Source organism: Ursus arctos, unplaced genomic scaffold (genome assembly GCF_023065955.2).
Source record: "Ursus arctos isolate Adak ecotype North America unplaced genomic scaffold, UrsArc2.0 scaffold_10, whole genome shotgun sequence".
NCBI lineage: Eukaryota > Metazoa > Chordata > Mammalia > Carnivora > Ursidae > Ursus > Ursus arctos.
Genome location: NW_026622764.1, coordinates 11863600 through 11884564, shown reverse-complemented (window position 1 = coordinate 11884564; position 20965 = coordinate 11863600). Strand labels below are relative to the sequence as shown.

The window sequence follows — 20965 nt, the reverse complement described above, 5'->3', positions numbered from 1 at the left end:
CTGCAGACAAAATCTTCCCATGAAAGTCCCTTTCCCACCCCTGGAGCAGAGACTGGGTGTGTGGGCAGAGCAGGGCAAAGAAAACAGAGTGAGGGCCCCAGGAGAAAGGCAAATACAAACACCACATGCCAGTCTCTGCTCTGGGCATTCTGCATGAATTAACTCATTTAATCTTTACGATGCCTAATGAGATAACTACAACTATGAAAAATACATGTAAGCATAAATAAGATTAAAGACTGGTACTGTAGGATAAATCTGGACATTGGTGTGGGGCTTCTGATTTTACATTCTGCTCACTTTCATCACCTACATGAAACAGCATCTTGACATCAAGAACAGCACAGATGGTAAGGACGTAAATTCAGAATAAACAATACCGCAAATTAAATTGCTAAGAGGACTGCCCTTTATTCTGCCCAGTGAGTTAATTCCACCTACTGGCCATAGCAGGATGCTTAATTTATTCAAATGTAGTAAAAGAGAGAAATAAAGACAGAATAAACCTGTGAGTATTTATGACAATTCTGTGAAGACACATCTACTTTATTTTTGTACCATTACCTTTATGAAGGAGTTGGTACAGGTGCTCAATTAGTCAGAATATTAATAAGTACATTTCTCAGGCATTTTCTTACAGAGCACTACTCAGTTTGAATCTCGATTTATGCCATCTGTTTTCTTCCCCCATGGGGGTTGCTCTTACATTATGTCAGAGAGAAAAATATTCTAGGAAAGAAGATTTTAGAAAACTGATTTTAGAATTGTATTCTTGCCATAGACCACTATCTCCTTAGTAATTATCCTTTCACATTTCATCAAAATCACTATCACCACAAATTTCCTGCCCACGCCCCCCCCCACACACCTGCAAAGATATTCCTTTTCTAAAAACTCCTCTTCTAAAAATCCAATTTGAAGGTTTAAAATGATAAATTAATATAAGCATTAACAAAAAGTGAACAGCACAAACACGTGATTAGGTGTTACCGAATCTTCAATGCATGAGAATTGAGGGGTCTGTATTTCAGGGTCGAGCTGAGGGGTTTTAATCATTAAATATCAAAACCAGGAAAAGAACATTCAAGGCACAAACTCAGACTCCAAGGTCCTCCTGTGAGAGCCAGAGCGGCTCCCATGCTGTTGGATGAAGGCACTCTCAGAATCAGGCCAGAGGGAAGCAAACGGAGCACCGAGCCTTACCGATGCCTGAGATGGCGCCAAAGAGGTCTTTGTGAAGGCTGTTGTCCAGTGCGATGCCAGGCTTCTGCGGCGTCACCAGTGGGTTCGCGGCTGGCAGCGGGAGCGATTCCTCCTTCATAGTCTGTCCAAGGGGAGAGAGAGAAGAAATAAGCAAAGATGACTTTCAAGAGTCATCAGCTGTTCTTGGAAGTGTCAGGGCACGTGCCAGCGCAGGACACAAGAACCTAGCCGGTCAGATGCACTGCATGGGGGAAGCAGGTGCTTGGCAGGCAGGACGGAGGAGGCTGGTGGATGCATCAGACGGGGCGCAAGTCTGCGGGCAGAGCAGTCTTGGTCTATAAAGTCACTATTTGTTGCCCCAGAAGGTCTAGCACGCTCCCCTTCCAGAGCTCAGATGCCCAACATTTCCCTAGATTGTTTCTTCCCTCAGAAAAAGCCTCACATGCTCTTTTTAACTGGAACACTGGTTTTTCTCTCACATCAGAAATCCTCCCAAATGAGCAACAGTGACTTACAAAAGCAGCACTGAAAAGATCTACAAGCTTGCAGCTTCGTGTGAACTCCCAGTCAGTGGAGAAATTATGTTAATTTTGAAGTTCTGTCATAAAAGGGATTTTTCTTTGGTGATTTTCTCAGAATTGAAGAAGGACAAAGAGGAAGCATTATACCCTGAATTTCTTATTCAGATCAGAAGAGCAGACAGGCTCAGAGAATACACATGTGAAATACAATGTTGTAGGGGGTAAGATTAGTGCCCTTAGAAACTACAAAACACATTCTACACGTACGGCGTGTCTTGGTGCGCCATTATTTAGGACATGTATTCAGAGGTGGAGAGACAGCAGAAAAAAACATGCATCACTATGGGGGGAAAGGGACAGAAACACACATGAAAACTCCCCAAGCATATGCCATAATTACAAGGTTTTCGAAAGACTAACAACTGAGCTTGTTTATGCATCCAGAATAAAAGGGAAAAGGAAATTACTACACTGGTAGCGCGTGTGCAAATGAACAGCAGATAGTCTCCACCCCAAACATTTTGAGATCGTTTCTGGGATCACCCTTCAACCAACTTAATTTCCAATACATCTTCCAATGACTGCATGGAGATAATATAAATTAAAGTGGTCAGTTTTTGGAGGTGGGGCCTTGTGTCACTCATGTGACCTCCCTGACATCTAGTACACTTTCTAATTCTACAGACACAGTGAAACTTTAGCCCAAAGATGTGGCTTTTCCAAGACTGTGTAGCATGTTACCATCAGAACTAGAGCTAGCCCTGAGCTCTCATAGAACACAGGTTAGAACTACGCATTTTTTTTTAACCTCCTCTCGCCATAGATTTTTGTTGACTATACAGATAAAGTCCTTATGTCTTACAAGATATTGTCCATCAGGAAAACATGGTTTTAATAATGATCTTTCAACCTAAGAGTCTAAGGTTTACTGATTGACCCCATCTTAGCCAAAAATGCAATTAATCAAGAGTACTGTGGATTATTATGGTTTTAGTGGCAAAAAAAAAAAAAAAAAAAAAAAGAATGGGTGTATCCTGGGTTGAATAGTGTCCCCCCCCAAATTCATATTCATCCAGAACCTCAAAATGTTGGAAATAGGATCTTTGTAGATGTGATTAAGATGGAAGGTAAAATGAAGTCATCCTGGATTAGGAGCCCTACATCCAATCACTGGTGTTCTTTTAAGAAAAGGAGAGGACATCAGAGATTATACAGATACACACAGAAGACAGAGGCCAAGACTATAATGATGCAGCCGCAAGCCAAAGAAGGCAAGGATTCTGGGCAAGCACCTGAAGCTAGGAGAGAGGCACGGAACCCACTTTTCACACAGAGCCTCCAGAAGAAACCAACCCTGCGGATACCTTGACTTTGGACTTCTGGCTTCCTGACTATGAGACAATGAATTTGTTGGTTTTGGCCGCCCCATTTTTGTTGCTTGGTTACAAGAGCCACGGGAAAAAACGCAGGATGTGTCTGGGTGTGTATGCTTACGTACACTGCCGGGGTTCACGGGGAAGGGCGACACATCCCTCACGTTGATCCGCTGCACATTCTCAATCAGCAGACCGAACAGAGGCAGGTAGAGAGTGGCTATCCTTGCTTGATGGCTCTGAAACAAAGGCACACGGCACGAGTTTATCCCATGGCTCTGAGATTTAATGAGGGTCTGAGCTGGCACTGGCCATCCCCTGCCTTTGGATCCTTCCTATAAAGACTGCTATTAGGGGGCGCCCGGGTGGCTCAGCTGGTTGAGCATCTGCCTTCGGCTCAGGTCATGATGCTGGGGTCCTGGGATCCAGCCCCGCATCAGGCTCAGTGGGGAGCCTGCTTCTCCCTCTCCCTCTGCTGCCCCCCCTGCTTACACTCTCTCTCTCTGATAAATAAAATCTTTAAAAATTAATTAATTAAATAATTAAATAAACACCGCTACTAGATTTTAGTGTGTAAAAAGAGAAGAGTCTTGGTTCTGTTACCACCAATTTTCTAACAGGTTACTTTCTTTATATTACTATCTTTATATTACTTAAAATTAAGGACATTTATCAATCCATATTTCCTTCCATTGGAGTGACTCACCCTTGAAGCATATCTGTCATCAAAAGAATGCTTTATCAGCAGGTTCTTGAGCACGCTGATGGCAATCAGCCGGACCTCCCTAAACTCCTGGAGGGCGGTCCCCACCTCCCTCAGTAACAGTCCCACCAAGAAGTGGTTTCTGCAGAACTCATCTGTTAGTGAGTAGTCAAGCTGGAGATCTGAAATGAGGATAGAAACTGCTTTAGTTACAGAGGCTATCACGTACTTTAATTAAAATAAAAGCCAAACCCACCGTCTGCATTCAGCCCACCCTGTCTGTCAACGGATGATTAGACTTAGCTTCAAGTGTGAAAAGGTCGATTATCTAAAATACTGCTCTATTCCTTATTACCTCAGACTCTTAAATTTAAATACAGGCAATTGCACTGGATTTTGATTTTAGAAGAATTACATCTTACATAAATATTAAGTTAGTGAATAGTTTTAGTACCAATTTTTAGAACATACAACATGTTATATTACAAATGAAATTTTGTTATTGACATGAAGGTAAAAAATAAAATTACTGTCTAATTGACATTATAGAGAAGTAATTTGTACAAAACAAACATGTAATTAAAAAAAGAACAAATATACATGGTCTACTAAAATTTTCTTTACTACTTGAGTTCATTAATCCATTTCCTGGCCATGAAAGCCTATATATTCCCATTAAAACCCAATGTGTTTAAAATGAACAAGTTAGCATATAACCTCTTTATTCTGCTGTCCCTGAATAAAGAACTTATTTAACAAAAAATTTAAAAAATATACTTAATACTTCTGCACCTCTAAAAGCAAATTAAAAAAAATAATATAAACTAATACTGAAATACATAAAGCACCAAACTAAACTAGTAAATCATCAGCTAGCTAAATGATCAAATGGAAAGCTCTTCCAGAGAACAGATAGAAGGAAATGTGAAATCTACTGAAGGAGGGTAAATAAAAGCGGCTACACATGCCTCTAAAGCTGAAATACTCCTTTCAGTAAGCTGTAGCTAGGACCTGAATTCTTATACTGAATCCATTACTAGAGGAAATCTATAGATCTATAGACCTCTTCTTTGACTTTGATTTCATATTAGTTAAACCTATACAAAATACTGACCCAAGTCCTATGCACAAGCAAGGGAAAGTATCCATCTCTCCAGAATAATCATGTCCACTGTATGGTTTTTTTAAGCTTTGTTTATCCGAATGACAGTGCACAGCTTGAACTCACATAAAACCCTTAGGAAAATACCATGGGTTTAATTGAGCATGCGTGCAGAGAAGGGGGGAACAGGTAAGAAGGAAGAGGAAGGGGAATGCTAAAAACATGGACTCCTATCAGTGTCATAAGGTACATTATCTGTAGGTGACCCACACCCACCTGCTGAGAGCAGCCCCCCTTGGCACCAAATACCCTGAAGTTCTACTAAGAGCTTATATGAGTCTTCCGGGCACCTGAAGGATTTCACATCCCTCAGTTCTGCAGGACAAACAATATGGCCCTGCGGGGTGCAGGGGAAGGCGGGTATCAGCACACATTCACTGCCCAGCCACAGGGTATAAAGGACTACCCTCAGTACCCTGAGAGGAGAAAGGAAGAAAGTCACAGTCTCCAAGTAAGGTGGGTTAGTAACTGACTGCGGTGAGGGATGAGGGGAGTGAGATAAGGTTTGGAGTGCATATGGGGTCCGGGAGAGGGCAGCAGGAGACCTGGCAGGCTCCACATACGAGGTGCTGAGTGACTATCTGGGGAGGAAGGTGAGGATTCCCCCAGAGAGGTGGCTGTGTGAGGCTGAGGAGTATCAGGGGTGGGCAGGCCATGTTTGAGGAGCTGGGAGTCAGCAGGAATGTCTGAAGTGTGGGGAAGAGTGGGGAGTAAGACCAGACAGGTGGGCCAGGTTGAATTCAGGATGCCAAATACCCAGTTGTCCCCTCAACCCAGGACGCTCAATCCCTGGCTTTCTTCAGATTACCACCCAAAGTCACCTTCGCAGCGAGGCCCTTCCTGGCTACCCTATGTCGGATGCCCCGCTGCCCATTTCATACCCCTCCTCTTTGCTTTAGTTTTCTCTCCTCAGCCCTCATCACTAACACTGCACATACTTCACTTCGGTAAAACAGCCAGAGATATTCATCCTTGTTGTCCAAGACTGCCTCCCAAAGTCATGTGCATCCTAGACACGGTTGGTGCCAGGTAAATTGACATTTGTTGAATGCATGAATGCCAACTTCAGGGCCCCAATTCCCCTTCCGGCTCCTTAAAAGGCAGTCCAAGTCTATCTTGGGGAAAGATATTTATGTCTCTGAACGAATGCTTTTGTGTGTTTCTCTCTGACAGAGGCCGTTGATTTAGGTGTCGTTAATGGTTTGGTGGCATCCTTCTGCTTTTTCTCTCTCTCAGCATAAATAAACAATCTCCAGGTACATACAAGGCACTAAACTCAGTAATATTACTTGGCAGATCTGACAGACTAATTTGATTCGTTTGACTTTGGTAAGACAAAGAAAGCTCTGAGTTTACTCTCTTCAAACTTTAAGAAGATACAGAACAGTTGAAGACTCAACATGCAAACATAAAACGCATGTGAAAAGCCGTGTTGCTTGTGATTTAGGTTACTGCCACCACTATGGACAAGGACTATGAAAATGGTGGAATAATACATTTTTGGAGTAAAGCAGGGCATTTGTTTGTTTGGCCTCTTAAAGAGATATCCTAGAGGACCTGGCGACCCCAGGAGCAAAACCCAGATCCCTCCCAGGGGTGTTACAGCAGCATCTTAGCTACAGTGAGAATAAATTCACTGGTTTATCGTGAATTTAAAAACGGATCCAGGGATATGGGAAATGCCTAAATGAAGTGCATATGTAAGCATTTCAGCAATAACTTGCATTCTTTTTCTTTTAAAGGAGGAAAATGCAAGAAAGCAAGCGTCACACCCCACACCTACCTACAGGAGTGTCATTTGACTCCACAGTTGGTGAAAGAAAAGCTAATTCATAAGAAAAAAGGAAAAGTGAAACAAATAAAAACAAACTACAGTAAGTAAAATGAATTTCTATTTAAGCAAAGGAATTTTTCAATGAAAAAGAGTCACACTGACATGACCTGTCATCTAATAAGTTTGCTGACAAGTAAGTTCCCATACAACATTTTATCAATAGTTTTTTAAAAGGAAATTTAACAAGAAAAAAATTAATTCATCAACAAAAAAAATCAGAAAATTCTAATGTCATATCTGAATCAATTCTCTTTTCTTATTAAAAATGAATGGTTTTTTGTGAAAAGACTCTGATTAACGTATGTAAAGATAGATTACCTTGGTATCTCTGAATTCTGCCCTTTCCAAATGGCATTGGTAAATTCAAAGGTATGTAATGTTCGTGATTGCACACCACACGGAGAAATTCAAACTTGTATTCAAAGAGGGTCTGCAGGAAACAATGGTTAGTGAAAGTTAAATGTCTCAATGAATACTTTGTACAGCATCCTAAGAACCTATTAGAAATCATACACCCAGTCGTTAGCTTCCCGACCCTCTTAAAACTGCATGCTCTGTGCTAGGTTTTAGGTTTTAGAATGGCTGTAGGCTTTTGTTTAAAAATTCGGAATACATTTCATTAAACAATGTCCTCCACTGACTCTAAGGACATTTATTATTTATGCTCCTACTACTTCAAAAAGGATTTCAGGCAGCTTATAATAATAGACACAGACTTAATACAATAAAAAAATGAGTAAGGCAGAGCTTTAAAACAGACACGCTAGGCAGGAGATGGGTAATTCTACCAGAGAAAGGCTACATGGTTACTTCTATCATCCTGCTAAATAAACTATGATTCACAACACATATACTTTTAATTTTGCAGTTGAGAAGTCTTTTCAGTTATTTATGAGAAAATCGTATGTTTATTTTACATTCTGAATTACTGCATCCCTAATATCTTACACATTAATGCAAGTACTAGTTAGTACTAGTTAGTATCTCCAAAAGAGGGGACAAGAGTGCCTCTGGGATGGAAAGAAAACTGTGACGTGAGCCCAGAGAAACAGGTGGGTTTCTGGATGTCAATCATTAAGACAAAAAAACAGTGTGTAACACACACGCTACCTTGGGGTCTCCAGGAGCAAAGCAGCTGATGTAGTTGTTGATCTGCTTAAAGACAAAGCCCCTGTCCATGAAGGTGAAACATCTCTGCAGAGAAACAAACCACAAAGGTGAGTTTTTAGGCCCAGGCTTTTTTTTTTTTTCCCCCTGAAAGTAAGGTTGAAATCAGCATTTAGTGTTAATAAGTTTATTCTATAGCATAAAAATGAGCCATTGGCATCGACTGAGCACCTACTATATACCAATCACTGCTCGAATAAACATTTCACCACTTGACCGACACCCTCTGCACCCTGAGGTCCCTACCTTGATGAACACAGCAAGGCTGTGATTTGCATTTTTAGATGCCTCCGGGTTATCTCGAAATTTCTGAGTGATGTGTGGCATCAGCATAGTCACAACGGTTTCCACAGCGTGATGATAGGATGCGGGAAATCTCTGGTTTCGCAATAACTAAAAAGAATTCAGAGCAAATGTTGTGTTATTTTTAAATAACCCTCTGGGGGAAAAAAATCTCATCCCTGAGCCTATTTTTAAAAAACCCAGAGCTCCAACTTTATTTATCTAAAATGAGACAAGAGAAATTACTCTTTCTTCTCTCAAAATACTGTACAGGTATTCTGATACCTCATATAAGCAGTGTGCATTAGACCTGAGACCCCAAACTTCAGCCTGAGAAAGATCCCCTCGGAGGTACTTGCAAAAATGTGGAGATGTGCCTCTACTCCAGAAATTCTCATCAGAGCTGCATTTTCATGGGATACTTGTGGTGGCTTGAATGCCTGTACCTCTCAGAGATCTCTTTAGAAAACAGTGGCTCAGGTTTAAGCTTCAAGTATTCAAACGGAAAATAAACAGATATCAGAGACTGTACGTCACCGGTTGAATCTGCTTAGAAACAGTCCTCTTCAGGGGCATCTGGGTGGCTCAGTCAGTTAAGCGTCTGCCTTTGGCTCAGGTCATAATCCCAGGGCCCTGGGATTGAGCCCCACATCTGGCTCCCTGCTCAGCAGGGAGTCTGCTTGTCCCTCTCCCTCTACCCCTCCCTTTGCCTCTCTCTCCCAGATAAATAAATAAAATATAAAAAAAGAAAGATACAGTCCTCTTCAAATTAACTGTACATAATAATTTTTCCCCATCAAGAATGCTTACCTACGAAATTATACAGATCTCCGCAATTAGCAATCATGGACTCTATATCTTCCACACATCAGGCACTGCACTAGTGCACATTTTTATGAACTTTTTCATTAAATTCTTGTAAGTTTTAACCCTCATTTTACAGACGGTTGGAGAGGTCAGGTAAATGTGTCTTCAGCCACAGAACTAACAAGTAACAAAGATTCAAACCCAGATCCACCACGAGTCCAAGGCCTGTGTTCTTTCTGCTCTTTGACACTTTGCTTCCCCACTCACACGCCCAATAAATGAGAAAAATTACTGAGAACCTGAAATGTGAAGGGGTCTGGATTATATGCTTCATGACATTTATCCACTCATGCATGTGATTCTAACAGCCACAACAGGGAGGCTATCTGCATCCCCATTTTACAAATGAGAAAATGGAAGCTTAGAGAGATTCAGTAAGTACTAACTGACTTTCCTTCTCCCTTTTAGTGGTGAAGCCCCTGGGTTTCACAGGTGCACACTGCTGCCCAGCTAGAGACTACATTTCCCAGCCTAACTTGAGGCCAGAGAAGGGCCATGTGACTGAGTTCTGGCCAATGGGCTGTAAGAGGAACACTGTTTTTCCCAGCCATGTCCATGGGATGCTTGCCTTCCAAGTCCTCTTTACCATTGCCTGGAATGTGTGGTGGTGGGTGAGACAGCTTTTCAACCATGCAGATGAGGGTGACACCTAGGCTGGATAATTGGAGTGGAGCTTGAGTCCTTGAATGACCCTGGGGGATAAGCTCCCCCACTCTCAGAGCTGCCTACTGGCTTATAATTTTCCAAAAGAGAGAAATGAACCTTTTGTCTTACTTAAACCATTATTTTGTTCCGTTTTGCAAGCCAAACCTATATCTCAGTATCAAAGAAACAGTATTTTCTAAAACTAGAACTGAAATCTAGTTATTTCTGCATGATTTTATGCATTAAATATCAGAACCTACTGTGAATTTTGAAACACCAGCTTTACAATAATCTCAATTCTCAAACCAATAATAAAACAGTCTTTGCAAACTTAAAACTCAATAATCCAGTGAGGGAAGGATCAAGTAATAAGTATTTGAAGTTTACCCACTTTCAAAAACAGAACTGTAAAATTAGAATTCCAAAGGGATTTTATTCTATATATGCAAAAAATAACTCTATATCCTGAGGGGTCAGCCTCAATAGATGATCAGCTTCCTGGACCCCAGACCACTAGGTATGACTGCTGCTATGCAAGCTGGCTACTCCTGAAAAAAGGTCTCCCAAGAAATACCTGAGGCCTTCGGAATGGGGCTTAGTAGATGGCTGACTCCCTCAGCCATCGTGGTTGGGGAACTCTATATGGATGGATGAGGTGGGCCCCACTTAACCTATTAGTCACCACTATCAAAACTAAAAGTGGGACAAGCAGACAGACACTGTATAACCCCCGATGTGATGCAGTAGTACCAGTTATGAAGTATTCTTGCCCCAAAGCAAATCAAACCTAAATGAACTGAGCTTCAACATCACTACAAGTTTACAGAAACCACGGGGACAAAGGACCACGCCATGTAACACTGCGAGCTTACAATGCGGGAAATTCTGCAGGACAAATGGGCCCCTAACTTCAACAAATACACTGCATTAAAAAGCAAACAAATGGAGAAGGAACAGTTTGAAAATCCGAGAAACTTCAGAGACACTTCAACCACACGCAATGTGCAGACTGTGTTTGGATCCTGATCTGGACCAGCTGACTGTAAAAGGGCATTTCTGAGACAGCTGGGAAAACCGAATACAGACAGGGTATCCGATGACTTTGTTGACTGTCACAATGGTACAGTGTTTCCATCTCTTTCAAAGGCTTTATCCGTTAGAGAGGACACACTCAAGTTTTTACAGACAAAATGATAAAATATTTGGAGACTGCTTTTAAAGTAACTCTAAAAACAGTGTGACGGTGGATATATGAAGTCACGATGGCGGGATGCCAATAACTGCTGAAAGTGAGTGAAAGAGCTTCAAACATGAGATGCGTTCAACTTTTCTCTTTCCTTTCATGTTTATTTAAAAATGTCTATAATAGGAAGTTTTTATTAAAAAGAGAGACAATGTGGTGAAGAATGGTGGATAATTAACACATCAACCAACCAACCAAGCTGCTCCGTGATTAGGCGTCAACTCAGTGCCTTTGAAGACTGAAATGAAGCTCTCCCTGCAGCAACAAACAGCTATTGTCAGGAGTCCTAATTTGGCAACAAAACAGTGAGGTAAGATGCATCTAAAGGTGATAAAGACCAAAGTAATTAGATGCTGTTATGGAGATTACTATCCACTAAAATGGAAGAAAGTGATCTAGGATAACGGGCAGCTGTCCAGGGCAGTGAATATATAAGCGCGAGCACGGGGGAGAGGACGCTGAGGCACAAAGACACTTGTCAGCCAGACGAAACCCCTACTCCTGACCATGTCCTGCTGTGGGATCTCCTCTCAGTGCTGCTGCAGCGTCCCCAGTGGCCCAGCCACCACCTGACCCTCTGACACATGCTGCCGGTGTGGGGTCTGCCTGCCCAGCACCTGTCCACACCAGATCAGCCTCCTCCGGTGGACCTGCTGTGCCCCATGCCCCCCACCCTGCTGTGAGCCTGACACCTTTGTGCCATCCTGTTGGCGGCTCAGCTCCTGTCACCTGACCCCAGGAATGGGATCTCCCTGACGACCCACATTCAGCCGTGCCGTGAAGGGCCCTGCTATCAGCCAGTCTGCAGACACATTTTCTCTGGGCTCCGACAGTGGCTGCTACCCAAATCACTGCTTCCTGTACAAGGGAGCATTCTAATGTTTGGTTCTCTTTTCCGCACTGTGTTCTTCTACTCCCTAGGGGTTAGAGAACTCTTTTCTACAGGCTATGTTACGGCTCCATGAGATATAATAAGTAAGACTATTAGCTAATAAACTTCATTTTTCTGGCCTTACCCGGGCATGAGCTCTTTCTCCTGCTTCATGCTCACTGTCTTCTACCTAAATGTGGCATCCTTCCAGGTAAAGTTCCACCCAACCTCCACATTGATCTATCATTTTGGAGCTCACACATACACCTTCTTCATTGTTCTCTAACTGAACCCAGCAGAATGTCTTCTTCCTCCCAGGACTCCGTCAGCTTCAAGGCTGCCGATGCACCATCTATGACATTTGCATAACCCCCTGTGCTCTGTGCACAGCAAACAACTGTTGCAAACACGTGCTCGTGGATAGAAGTATGGACAATCACATTCTGCCATCACGTGCTTATGGTGCTCACAAATACAGTTTAAGGGAAGTGCAGGCAGTTCATCTAAAACATGAACCATCCATCCTTTCCCTACTTTTCATTTGAACGCTCTTTCCTTGTTCAATTAAGTCAGGAAATGGTTGAAGGCTAAACACCTAACTAAGGTTATATAGTCACCTCTCCTCTGCCACATTTTCTAACTTGCATGAAGTACACCTGTGGAATGCTAGCGATTTGGCTTTACTCAATGTGGGAGGAGAGGAAATTCCAAAGGAGTCTGCTGAAATTACAGCTGCTAAATATAAGTGATAGAAAAGAAACACCTAAAATGTGTTGAGCATAGAGGCAGAATGGGATCAGAGCTGGGAACTCCTTAGTAGGCCTTGACGAGGTCAGTTTTGTATTTTCCTCAGAAACCGCCTATTGTAAATTCCAAGCACATGTCACCTATGGAACATTCGAGTCTGGCACGGTCCCATGTAATCAATCCAAACTCTGCAGATCCATCTGCGGTAGTAAGGAAATCACTTGTTTTAGATGCTAGTTCATAGGCAGGCTCTGATTCACAGCCGTCCTCAGCAAATGGCACAAAGTGTAGTTTGATTGGCTGGGATGGGGAGGTGGACACATGCGGCCACATACATCTTCAGCAAGAGTGTAGCACTAGAAGCAGGCCTACCAGCACACACGTTTTCCAGGGGCATCTCCTTCTACGTAAATACACAGCAGATGGGATGACCCTGTTGCCAGCAAGAGTATACACCCAAGGCCTCAGCTCACCATAGACTTTGCCTCCAAATGCTGATCTATGCTAAATATTCTTGGGAAGGGCACTTTCAGCTGCACTGAAAGCATCATCTGGCTCTTACATGAATCTGTGGCCCAGGTGCCCCTACTAGACAGATGTGGGCCTAGTCATGGCATTTTAAGAAAGACTCACCAATGAGGAAAAAAATCAAGGTCAGGATTATAAACACACTGGATTTACTAATAATCCTCCATCTATAAGTATAAAAACTCTGAGAGAATTTGATATGATTTTGGAAATCACAAACTGCACAGGAATGGTGAATATGAACTTGTTCCCTCAATTCAGAACACTGGGATCAGGGACTAGGACATACAAATCTTAAGATGTAAATAAAGACGGATATAAAAATAACTAATTCAAACACGTAAAACTCACTACTCCTAAGATATGAGGCAAAACGAATAAAACCTTCAAAATATGTGAGAAATTCCTTGATCAATAATGTGTGATTCAGGGAAGGAGTGGCACGGCGTCAATGACACCGAAGAAGTCAGAGGGGAGCCCTCTAAAAGTGAAGTGTTAAACTCTCCAAAGTGGTAAGTAGGTATTTTGAATCTCTTTTTATAGTAAATTATCTTATGGTTAAGCTTTCTCCTTTTAGATGCCAGTCTGTTTCTTTTTGTACTGGATAACAATTTTTAAATAAACTACTTCTAAAAACTCTCTGAATATTCTTTTAGGGCCAAGATATAATTAAGTTGCAGAAAAGGTTGTGCATGGTAGCATTTGAGCAGTCTCTTCTAAAGAGTTCCAAAAACTATCTCCCAGAAGTGCTGGCGAATTGAGTTATAAGGCTGGAAAGGGCAGATCACCCGGGAGAAGCCGATTCTGAGTCTATCATGGCTTTGGTCTGCTGTGTGACCCTGGACAGGGCACCTCAAGGGTCTATATTCCATCTCAACCTCTATGGCATATGGGAGAAGTTGGACCAGAAGGTAGCTTTCAGGTCCCTACCATCCCTAAATCTCTACGGTTTAATTTAGCATCTTAAAAAACAAACAAAAAAACCATGCAATCAAATTACTCTGTAAATTTTCTATACAGTTCTCAGAAAGAGATCTTATTGATACTTATGCTTCCTTTTTTTTTTTTTTTAAAGATTTTATTTATTTTGACAGAGGGAGAGAGCACAAAAGCAGGGGAAATGGAAGGCAGAGAGAGTGGCAGGCTCCCAGCTGAGCAGGGAGCCTGACACGGGACTTGATCCCAGGACCCTGAGATCATGACCTGAGCTGAAGGCAGACACTTAACCAACTGAGCCACCCAGGAGCCTAATACTTATACTTCTGTGGGTGTTTCAAAAGTGTTCATTACCTCCTTGACCTTCGCTCCCATGGTCTAGTCGTTCACTTTCCCACCTCAACTCTGTGAGGGCACAAACCACACCAAACCTAACTTTGTAACCCATGAGCCTGCACATAAATGAGGACTCTCAATGAATACTTTCTGAACAAAGCAGTTATATTTTTAAATATACTCAAGCCACCAATCTTTCTGGAGTGATTACATTTATTTAGAGCCAAAGATAATGAAAAATCCATCGGGGCCTTGTTACGGACTGAATTCGTATGTTGAAGTCCTAACCCACAGTCTCTCAGAATATGACTGTATTTGGAGACAGGGTCTTTAAAGAGGTAATTAAGTTAAAGCAAGGTTATTAAGGTGAGTTTAATCCAACAAGAGTGGTGTCCTTACAAGAAGAGAAGATTTGGACACAGACATGCACAGAGGGAAGACAATGCACAGACAAGGGGAGAAGAAAGCCATCCACAAGCCAAGGAGAGAGGCCTCAGAAACCAAATCTACAGACAGTTTGATCTCAGACTTTGAGCCTCCAGAATTGTGTGGAAGTAAATATCCATTGTTGAAGCCACCTGGGCTGTGATACTTGCTATGGTAGCCCAAGCAAACTAAGACAGGCCTACAGCCTATCCTGCATATGACATTTTTAACATGAAAGTACTACGTCCAAACGACCTGCATGTGTGCACGCATGCGTATGTGCGTGTGTATGTGTGTGTGCAGGCACACACACTTAGCTGCATACTGCCAAGTAGACAATCTGCTAGGTTTTTTACTTGGCAGGCTGTTCTGGCATGATTTAGATGGTGCATTACTCTGTGGAAAGTAGGGCCCACCTCCATCTGGCATCTGCCTGTGCACTAAAACCGGAATTAAAAGGAAAAAAAAAAAAAAAAAGAAGGAAACCACCTGGTCAGGCACCAGTACCCACTCTACTAGATAAAGCATGGCTTTCAGTTCTGAGCTGTCAACCTTCTGCCTGACAAAATCCAGCAGCCCTTCCCACGGCTTTCTCCAAGAGTCTAGATCCCTGGTACAGGGAGCCTAGATCTTCACCCTCCCTCCCTGTGGCTCCCCTGTCCTCCCTTTATTCACTCTGAAGGAATGCTGGGCACCATGACCTGCTCCCTGCACGCGGGCCTCCTGCTCTCCATGACTCAAGACCCCGCATGGTGCAAGGCAGAGAGCATTCATAGTCATAACGGCCACTCCAAGAGTAGGCATATCTCAAAAGGGACTTTGTCACTTGACCACTGAGTTCACCACATTAGAATCTTATAAAAATGTATCTACACTGAGCCTCAGACAGCCAGCAGCAACCAGTCACACCTAGACAGGCATCAGTCCAGAGCGGACTGAAGGGATAGGCTATAGGTATCCGCAGGATACCTTCAGCATGGGGACCCAGAGCGCCACACACACCCAGCACCTCAGCGAGGAGTTCTCTCAGAGTCCTTTCATTGCTTCCATAGGACGTGAAGTAGCATCAGACACTCTCAACTAAGGCCCTGAGAAAGGTCTACCATGTTTAAGACTGGGTAACTACATTTAAAATAAATGCTTAAACTGTTACTCTCATTTCAACAGACTTGAAACCTTCCAAGCTATACAAAGGAAAAGAGAGTTTTCTCTCTTCTTTCTCTCTTCCATGAAACACATGCTTCAGGAGAGTGGGCTTTGGAACCAGACTGGTCTCAAAACCTGGCCCCCCCACTCGCTTGCGGCGAGGCCTCGGCAAGTAACTCGCTCCAGGCTCAGTTTCTTCATCTGTAAAATGCAGGGTAGTACTTTATGATAGCCCTATGGCTTTATTACTTGGAATAAAACGTTTTCTTTCTTGGAAAGCACCTAGAATTGTACCGTAACCGGCAACAGAAAGCGTTCATGAATGTGAACTACAAACGCAACAAAAAGACTTTCCCCCCAGGAGCCACCACACAAGCCCTGACAGGAAGTGACATACCTTAACTTTGGAGTTCTCTATCAAATGCTGAGCCATGGATTTTATCAGAACGTCAAAGAAAAACCATGAATACTGAAAGAAAGAAAAAAAAAGGATCCTGGTGAGAAAAACAACAAATTAGAAGGCAAGATGTTTATTCTCTTAGGCTGCCAACATTATAGACACGGAACAGGTGCGACCCCAAAGCAGGGCTGAACCGCTTGGCAAAGTATTATCGGACCAGAGGTGCATGGCAACTGTTCTCCTGCTTCCGCACGTCCCACAACAAGTTAACAGCCTCCCATAAGAAGCTGGGTGCATACACTCAGCACTCAGCACGGCACAAGCCAAAGAGAGGCACGGCTGGATTAGATCTGTGATCTTTCCTCTTTTTTTTTTTAGATTTTTTTTTTTCATTTTGTTATATTAGTCACCATACAGTACATCCCCAGTTTTTGATGCAATGTTCCATGATTCATTATCTGTGTTGCTAAGTGAAATAAGTCAAGCAGAGAAAGACAATTATCATATGGTTTCACTCATTTATGTGATCTTTCCTCTTGACTCAGCCTCCCCTGCTCATGCTGCCTTTATAATCTCCAACTCGGTGTCCTCTGCTCACCTGAATATAATGACTTCTTAAAACTTAAGAGCCCATGAAACTTTAAATATAGTTATATTTTGCAGTTCTGATAGCACAAGTATAAGCAGCAAAGTTGGTCCCAAAGAACTAACTCTTTACCCCTTTTCAGGAGGTGGTGACTGTCTCTAAAAGCGCATAAGAAGGGTAAACTGGTCAGGCTATGGCGTTTGGATTTTCTTCCATTGATTTCAATACTGCAGAGCCACACTGCCCACCCTCTCCCCCCAACATACCTTAAGTAGTTTGTTGCTGGTGAGGAAGTCAGCAGAAGGCTTGAGAATCGTGGTCATGGCTTTCGTCAGTTCTTCGTGCACTGTCTTGTATTCGGAAGCAATGTACGGCTCAGCCTTGTAAGCATACTTTGAAGAAAAGGGAAAGATATTTTAATGTCCCAGTTATCTAGGATGTGCTGAAAGCAGGAGAGGCTCCAAAGGATGGCGGTGAGGGACCGAGGTACAAGTGCAGGGTGGGAGAGGAAGGTGTGGAAACAGAAGGAGGGAAGGGTGACAGAGAGAGGGAGCCCAGGATACGTTCAGGGAACCCATCACAATACGGAACCACCTGGCTCAGGTCAGTGGTCCTCCAGCCCACAACTCCACCTCCCAAGGACTTCAAGGAATGTGTCACCCAACACCAGGTGCCCTGATTCTACAGCTATAAAGACTAAATAGAACGTGTGTAACTTTTCAGAATGGTAACCGCCACTCTCTTGAATAGTGTTACATAAATGAAGAACCTGTTGATACCCATGCTAGTGACATCTCTTGCTGTCCCACATAGTTATCTACTTGATGGTGGCCAGCGCTAACCTTCTCATCCCAGGAGAAACCATTTTACTGCAAATTTTAGTTGGGAAAAAGAAAAATGAAAATGATAGGGCTATACCAAAGGCCTCCCAACAGCAAGTTAAAATTCTTTTTTAAAAATTCCATGTCATTATTATTTGTAAAAACCCATTATAAGGAACGTACGTTGAAAAAATAAAATTAAGTAAATAAACGAATGGCTGCCCCTCTTTGGACTTCCTCTCGTTCAGATACAAGCACTGGCTACAGGTATAGAAGAGAAAGCAGAGGTATTAAGTTTCATCCCAAAATAAGTAGATTTTTAAAAATTAAGTCCTTAGAAGGAAAATTGGAGAGCCACAGATTTAAATGATCGGGACCGTTTATTTTACATACCTTAACATATGACCTCAAGTGGCTCTCCAATCCTTCCTCATGGCACTGGGCAACCACATGAATAATGACCCTACACACCACAGAAATGAATAAAGCAATGAATAGTAATGTGAAAATGAAAACATTTCATTATTACACAGTAGTTGCAGAACAATGATGATGCTATTGGCACCACAGGAAACAAGGAAACAAGGAATTAGATGGGGTCCCTACACATGGGATCAAAAGAAATTTCTTAAATTTAATGGTCAACACATATTAGCATCCCAGATATGTATGACCGTACTCCAGATGTGGACAGACTGAAAGGGAAGAAGGTATCCGCCTACCCGCCTCTCTTACCGTGTCACGTTGACGGCAACTTCTTCCTGGGTTGCTCTGGTGAGGACGCGGAATAGCTGGTTTAGGATGGTGGGCAAGAAGGCAATCATCACGTGGCCTTCCATTGCATGCAGGCTCTACAGACATGGAATGGCATCTGTGTTACCTTCTTAAAAGGAGACCAACCCTGCTCTCTCTAATAAGTGAAAATCTTAAAAAAAAAAAAAAAAAGCGGGGGGGGGCGCACCTGGGTGGCTCAGTTAATTAAGCATCTGCCTTCAGCTCAGGTCATTATCTCTGGGTCCTGGGATCAAGCCCTGCATCGGGCTCCTTGCTCAGCGGGGAGTCTGCTTCTCCCTCTCCCCTGCCCCTCCCCATGCTCTCTCTCATTCAAATAAATGAAAATCTTAAAAAAAAAAAAAAAAAAAGACCAACCCCAAGCAATTTCTACTCAGTTCCAAACCAAGGATGGAAGAAGTTTATCTAAACAATGGAAGGCAGTGGTAGGCAGAATAAGGGACAAAGATAGTCACAACCTAATCCCCAGAACCTGTGCCTGTGGTACATGGCAAAAGGGAATTAAGGCTGGCCTTCAAGTATGGGGACTGTCCTGGATTATCCAGGTGGAGCCAAAGTCATTACAAGGGTCCTTAAAGTCAGAAGAGGGAGGCAGAAGGGGAGAGTCAGGGGAGAGTCAGGGAGCCGTGCCTAAGGCAAGAGCGGTCAGAGATGGAGCATCGTTGGCTTTGAGATGGAGGAAGGGGTCATAAGCAAAGGAATGAGGGCAGCCTTCAGAAGCTGGGAAAGGTCAAGGAAATAGATTTACCCCCCGAGTTTCCAGAAAGGAACTCAGCCATGTTAATAACACCTTGATTTGAGCCCAATGAGGCCTGTGTCAGACTTCGGACCTACAGAAGTGTAAGAAAATAAATTCGTGTTGTTTGAAGTCACCAAGTTTGTGGTAATTGTTATAGCAACAATAGAAAACTAACACAAAGACTCCTTTTGAAGTCATAAGGCTCTCTGTGAGGTACCTGAAAGGGTACTTGGCCAAGCAATGATTTCAGAACTCTCATTCCATGTTCCTTGCTGAAGACAAACAAACTTGTATTCCATTTCTCACATTTCTTTTTTTTTTCTTTTAAGATTTTTATTTGAGAGAGAGAGAGCATGCAGGGGGAGGGGCAGAGGGAGAAGAAACATCTCAAGCAGACTCCCCGCTGAGTGTAGAGGCTGATGCGGGGCTCAGTCCCAGGACCCCGAGATTGTAACCTGAGCTGAAATCAAGAGCTGGCCACTTAACCGACTGAGCCACCCAGGCGCTCCCATTTCTCACATTTCTTCTATTTTGTCCCCATGCCTAGGATGCTCTTTTAGCTACTCTCCTTTTTAAAAATATTCCCATGGAACCACATTCTGGATAGAGCTCCCCTAGATAAATCCCACCTTGCTCTCACTATCCCATGATGCTGGGAGCCTCCAACCCCTGCACAACACTGGGGTCGGTTATGTACATTCTTTCTGTTTTTTCAGAGTTTTTGTTATTGTTGTTGCTGATTTGTTTTTAGCATACATTCTCCAACATTATGTTATCTCCTACAGTGAACTAGAAATTACTTAACGGTGGGACTAAAGCACTGCTTCTTACATGCCTGTTACTGTGCTCTGCACCCAGGGAGAACTCAACAGATAGGCTTGTGTTAGTGAGTGATTTTCTATGCAGAGAACAATGTGTTTTGGGTTGGGCCTAAAAACAGTACATGTGGGACGAGGATGAAGGCAGAAGTTGTCCTATTTCTTTGCTTTTTCTTTAATTAAGTTTTTAATTCCAGTATAGTTAACATACAGTGTTCTGAAGTTGTCCTATTTCTGAGTCCACTTCTTGTCACCTTCTAAAACCACACAGAAACTATCAACGTGAGAGTATCTAGCTAAGAGCATCCTTACAAGGTTCCTGAGTGGTAAGAATAACACTTGCCACCAAAAAGAAAACCCAACCTACCCCAAACTCATTAAAAAGGGTTCCTAAGAAAGCCATCTGATACCTTAAGGTATTTCACAAGTTCACTCCCTAAAGCTTGGGCTCCAGATTCAGTTTTCTGGCAGTACTGGAAAAAATTATGTAAATGCTGATCCTGGGAGAAAAAGAAAAAGAAGAAAAAGAAAGACAGCAAGCCTATTAGCATAATGCTGTGGAAATAGGAGTATCTGCTGCTTGCAGCATGCATGTTTTATTTAGACTATGAAACTGATCATAGAATAATGAAAACATCAAAGAGATAAAAATAAATTTTATCTTTTTAATTTATTTATTTTTTTATAATTTTTTATTATGTTATGTTAGTCACCATACAGTACATCCTTAGTTTTTGATGTAGTATTCCATGATTCATTATTTGTGTATAACACCCAGTGCACCATGCAATATGTGCCCTCCTTAATACCCATCACCGG

General features: G+C 42.6%; 1 protein-coding gene and 1 pseudogene across 26 annotated transcripts in view; one reads left to right on the top strand and one right to left on the bottom strand.

Moving 5' to 3' along the window:
* Nucleotides 1-20965, bottom strand: part of DOCK9 (dedicator of cytokinesis 9) — a 278727-nt gene that overhangs the window by 64352 nt on the left and 193410 nt on the right. For all 26 annotated transcript variants that reach the window (XR_008957647.1, XM_026493511.4, XM_057307495.1 and 23 more), the window contains exons 23-33: nt 20557-20646; nt 18533-18648; nt 18191-18260; nt 17243-17368; nt 16388-16459; nt 8210-8356; nt 7907-7990; nt 7115-7226; nt 3804-3982; nt 3223-3336; nt 1204-1324 (exon numbers count right to left, since the gene is read on the bottom strand). Coding sequence is in view for 25 of the 26 variants with exons in the window: in XM_026493511.4 (XP_026349296.3) it covers nt 1204-1324; nt 3223-3336; nt 3804-3982; nt 7115-7226; nt 7907-7990; nt 8210-8356; nt 16388-16459; nt 17243-17368; nt 18191-18260; nt 18533-18648; nt 20557-20646 (1231 nt within the window). In the remaining variant the exon portion in view is untranslated. The remainder of the gene's footprint in view (nt 1-1203; nt 1325-3222; nt 3337-3803; nt 3983-7114; nt 7227-7906; nt 7991-8209; nt 8357-16387; nt 16460-17242; nt 17369-18190; nt 18261-18532; nt 18649-20556; nt 20647-20965) is intronic.
* Nucleotides 11508-11965, top strand: LOC123000719 (keratin-associated protein 3-1-like; annotated as a pseudogene).